The 4,838-nt window shown below is 36.9% G+C and overlaps 1 protein-coding gene across 2 annotated transcripts in view; it reads right to left on the reverse strand.

Annotated features, from left to right (window-relative positions):
* The window catches only part of LOC116036463 (centrosome and spindle pole associated protein 1-like), a 35,382-nt gene extending 32,194 nt beyond the window's left edge, over positions 1 to 3,188 (reverse strand). Inside the window, exons 1-2 of one of the 2 annotated variants that reach the window (XM_036005883.1) lie at positions 3,027 to 3,188; positions 1,682 to 1,783 (exon numbers count right to left, since the gene is read on the reverse strand). In XM_036005883.1, the coding sequence (XP_035861776.1) occupies positions 1,682 to 1,783; positions 3,027 to 3,029 (105 nt within the window). In that variant the 5' untranslated portion in view covers positions 3,030 to 3,188. The remainder of the gene's footprint in view (positions 1 to 1,681; positions 1,784 to 3,026) is intronic. The other variant, XM_036005885.1, reaches the window with a different exon arrangement.
* Between the last annotated feature and the right edge of the window lie 1,650 nt (positions 3,189 to 4,838).

The raw sequence follows: 4,838 nt of genomic DNA on the forward strand, positions 1-4,838 counted from the left end.
GTGATGGCCTGGATGCCTTGCCACATGCGTCGGGGGTCAGAGTTGTTCTTGAAGTGAGCCTCAATCCTTAGCTTGCGGCTGTCTCTTCTCAGGTTAGCCCTGGATGAGCATCACCTGATCTGAATGCGATGTCTCGTGCCTTCAGCAGGAGTCTGACCTCACTGTCTCATCCATGGCTTCTGATTAGGGAAAGTAGTAATCCGTTTTAAGGTGGTGACACTGTTGATGTTTGAGTTGATACAGTCCAGAACAGAGGAGGCATAGGAGTCAATGTCCGTGTGGGAGTCATGGGTGGCCTGAGTTGCGAACACTCTCCAGTCAGTGTTTCCAAAACGCTGCTGAAGTGCTAAGTCAGCTCCTTCTGGCCACACTTTGACTGTCCTTACTGTTGGTTTCACACGTTTGATGAGTGCTGAATACTTGGGCAGTAGAAACAACGAGAGGTGATCTGAGTGTCCTAGATGGGGGAGGGGAGCAGCTTTGTATGCATCAGCCACGTTTGTGTAGACTTGGTCTAAAGTCATGCATTAAAAGATATCCGCAATAAGATGGCCCTAAATAGGTCGTCCCCGTGCTCTGTTCATAACTTTACGTTTCCAAACAAATACTAAAATACTTTCCATCATTTACAATTAAAAACTTTTGCATCCCCATAAAATGAAGTGATTGAAGCCGTATTTACTTTTTAATCAAGGTACCCCCAGGTTTAATTTAAGACTTTTTAAAAGACCTTTTTAACACCATTTAGAACTAAATTTAAAACCAACTTACTAGCACAAGTTTGTAGGATATAATGGAATATCAGAAAGGATTTTAGGCTATAAAAATAATTGTTTACCAAGTACTTGAACTTAATACAACATTTTATCGTAGTACTCCATACATCCATGCTTTGCGACGAAAACAATGAAGGAGATATTTAATCTCATGAAAGGACGTTACAAATGTTAGACCTTTGTGAACGAAATTAAAGACTTTCTACAGAAATTAAGGACTTTTAAGACCTTCTTTTTGGAATATTATATTTAAGACATGTTTAAAGACTTTTTAAGACTCCGCTGGTACCCTGTTTTATTTACTTTTACCATGTTGTGTCAAAATTCAATATGCATCCGAATTTAACAAATTAATATAATAATATATATAATATGAATGAATGTGTACACTCTCGGTCAAAAGTTTGGGGTCCCTTAGAAATTTCCATTCCACTCCATTACAGACAGAATACCAGCTGAGATCAGTTGCATTGTTATTTTAATCAGGGCAGCAGTTTTCAGATTACATTATGTGTTTACATAATTGCAAAAGGGTTCTCGACTGTTGTATAAAGTGGCTGATCTTTAATGCAATATCTACATTGCCCATTATCAGCAACCATTCATCCAGTGTTCCAAAGGCACATTCTGTTTACTAATCTGATATCATTTTAAAAGGCTAACTGAGAAAACATTGAAGAGCCCTTTTGCAATGATGTAAGCACATAATGTAATCTGAAAACTGCTGCCCAGATTAAAAAAACAACGCAACTGATCTCAGCTGGTATTCTGTCTGTAATGGAGTGGAATGGAAATTTCTAAGTGACCCCAAACTTTTGATCGGTGTGTGTGTACTATATATAAAAAGTGGTTATTTATCGCAGACCAGTTTAGAATTTATAACCTAAGCCATCATTCCAACACACCTTTATTTCCATGTAAGGAGGGTCTTGTTCTAAACTGGCTATATCCTCAGCCATTCTCGCCTTCCGCTCCCTGATGAAGTTCTCCAGCTCGTCATCCATCTCCTTTTGGCAAAGTCATACAAACCAACTGAGAACGAAAAAAATGCAGTGTTCGGCATCAAATATAACAGCATCGCATAAAACCCTGAAAAATGACGAAATCTCGAAATTGATATATATATTGAATAGTAGGGCTGGTCAATATATATATCGATATTATATCGATATCGTGATATCAGACTAGATATCGTCTTAGTTTTTGGATATCGTAATATCATGATATGACATAAGTGTTGTCTTTTCCTGGTTTTAAAAGCTGCATTACAGTAAAGTGATGTACTTTTCTGAAGTTACCAGACTGTTCTAGCTGTTCTGTTATTTGCCTTTTACCCACTTAGACATTACGTCCACATTGCTGATGATTATTTGTCTAAAATCTAAGTGTGAAGATATTTTGTTAAAGCACCAATTGTCAACCCTAGAATATCGCCGCAATATCGATATTGAGGTATTTGGTCAAGTGATATCTGATTTTCTCCCCATCGCCCAGCCCTATTTAATAGGCCTAACAACCATTTGAGAAAGGGGGTTTTAACTATGTGCTATGGAAATCCAAAGACTACAGCAGATGATTTAACTACGTTATATTAGTTTTCTAGCTAGTTCTCCTCTTTCTAATAAGTGCTAATCAATTCAATCACCTGCAAACTGGAATAAAAATTATCCGTTTTGTACTGCTGTGAGGCACTTTGCAGTTGACTTTACTGGTGCATTATCTGTGGAGCTGTGGAAATCCAAGAAAAGTCCGTTTTGGGGCCTTTCAACACTGTCTTATGTGCCATTAAAGTTTGTTTTTAGTGGGCAAAATAGTGGTCACATGCACCTGAAGAGCAAGACGGTAACATTACTGTCTCTTTAATTTTTCGTTGTCAGGCAACCACAATGAACACGATAGCGTCGTATTCCCAAATAACATTTACCCTCTTAACGGTATTAGCTTAGCGGCTATCGTCATAAACACAACTATACAATTATTAGTAGTATAAAGACACTAACGTTAATACGTTTACCACGTTGTGTGAAATAAAGGTTATTGTGTTAGTTTAAAGTAACCTATAACGTTATCTTACGTTAGTTAGCTTGTTAGCTTTAACCAATGGAAAGGCAAACCCAAAGTAAAGCCAATAAGAACGACGCAAAAATTAGGAAAGCTAACCTCAGCTAATGACTAACGTCAGCTCCTCGCCCAGCTAGCGTTCGCTTTCTAAGGTAAATGTTATTCTCGTTAGTACTAAACAAAACCTACCATTGAACAATTTTTTTAATATGACGTTACCGCCGGATAAGGCAATGTTTGCTAGCTAGCAAATGTTGGCGGCGCCTTGGTCGTCTGCTTTGAGCCCAACATCACAAGCAAGTCTCTCATAATAGTGCACTGACGTTACTTCCGGTTTTTAAATTTCAAAGTAAAACCCCATGTGAGAAATCCAGCTGCACTGTCCTCTTGGGTCCAACATTGATATTGTTATATCTCAGTTGGTTGTGCGATTCTGCATATTGTTATTTCTGACATGCATGCCAGTAAAGCAATTGGAATTGGAATTGAATTATTCCAATTATTATTATATTGAGAGAGAGAGCACATAACACTGTACATTTCATATTTTATTTATTATTACTGTATATTTGTTTTTATTATATATGTTAAAAGTCTGGATAATATATGTTGTTTGTATATGTTGTTTGTATACCTGGAGTGGTAACAAAAATAATTTCCCCCTGGGATTATTAAAGTATTTCTGATTCTGAGAGAGAGAGAGAGAGAGAGAGAGAGAGAGAGATCGACAAAGTCTAATCTCCCAATCTGATAAATGAATACATTTGTTTGGCAAACAGGAATATATATATATATATATATATATATAAAAAAAAATATATATATATATATATATATATATATATAGGCTATATTTATAGATCATAAATATGTCGCTTATTGCATTTACACCTTCATTGTGACATGTACATGGGCAATACTGTGTCATGATACGATTATATGACAACCTACTTTATGATTCCATTCCCATCCCTACATCAGTACTACTTTGCTAAAACTTTATGTCGCCGCATTGCTGTGTTTATTACTTTGTGGTAATTTAAGTAAGTACACATCTACATAGGCAAGGATGTCATTTTTTTCACTGGGGTATAGTTATTCTTTTTGACTCTAATATGGTTCCATTCTAAAGCATTTAACACACTGATACACGTCTCATGCGATTGAAATTTCCTACCTGGCGGAATAGACAACCAAAGCAGGTCACAAGAGCAGCTCACTTGCATTTGCAAAATTACACCACTATTTGAAAGTTAGAAATGATCTGCCGCAAGTCGTTAGTTGCTTAATGTGTTGCTGTGGTGAATGGAATTTTTCCCAGAAATGTTCTGTAAAGCCCAATCTTTGACGACACATTTTATGCTCTTACTTTGAAGGCAAAGTGATACACTTCCTGTCTTTACTTTCTCTAACTTGACATGTCGTGGCGCAGCTGTGTGGCATCTCAGCTCAGTTTACAGGGAGCTGAACTAATGCTCACACCCACTCCCCACCAGACCCCTTCCACTTTTGGGGAACACATGTTGCATTCATGTCCTTTGAACAACCTGTCAAAGCCTTTTGCAAACACACTATTCTGTTGTTTTTATATATAATGTTTTGCCTCAACCCCTTTCAGATGCAGTTTTAAAAAATAGAGTCATGAATGAACACTTCTTATCCACAAACAGTTGAAGACTTTAAGCAAGCACTACTTGTTTTAAATCATTTATATTCAAACACTAAGTTCATCCCGTGTTATATAAATGCAGCAGAATACCACTGAAAAAAAGAGAGGGTTGAAAGGTTAAATGGCAGTAAGGTCTTTACAGCTGCTCACTTTACTCATTTTCTTGTGTATTAAATTGGTTAATTTATAACATTTAACATTACTTTCATATATCTTAATATCTGTACAAAAAACTTAGTTCTTAACATACAACTCTGGTGCAACTCAGACACATCATCAGTGATGTATCCTGGGTTCATTGGGTGTTTGGGGTCTCACAACATCGTACACCC

Source organism: Sander lucioperca, chromosome 1 (assembly GCF_008315115.2).
Source record: "Sander lucioperca isolate FBNREF2018 chromosome 1, SLUC_FBN_1.2, whole genome shotgun sequence".
NCBI lineage: Eukaryota > Metazoa > Chordata > Actinopteri > Perciformes > Percidae > Sander > Sander lucioperca.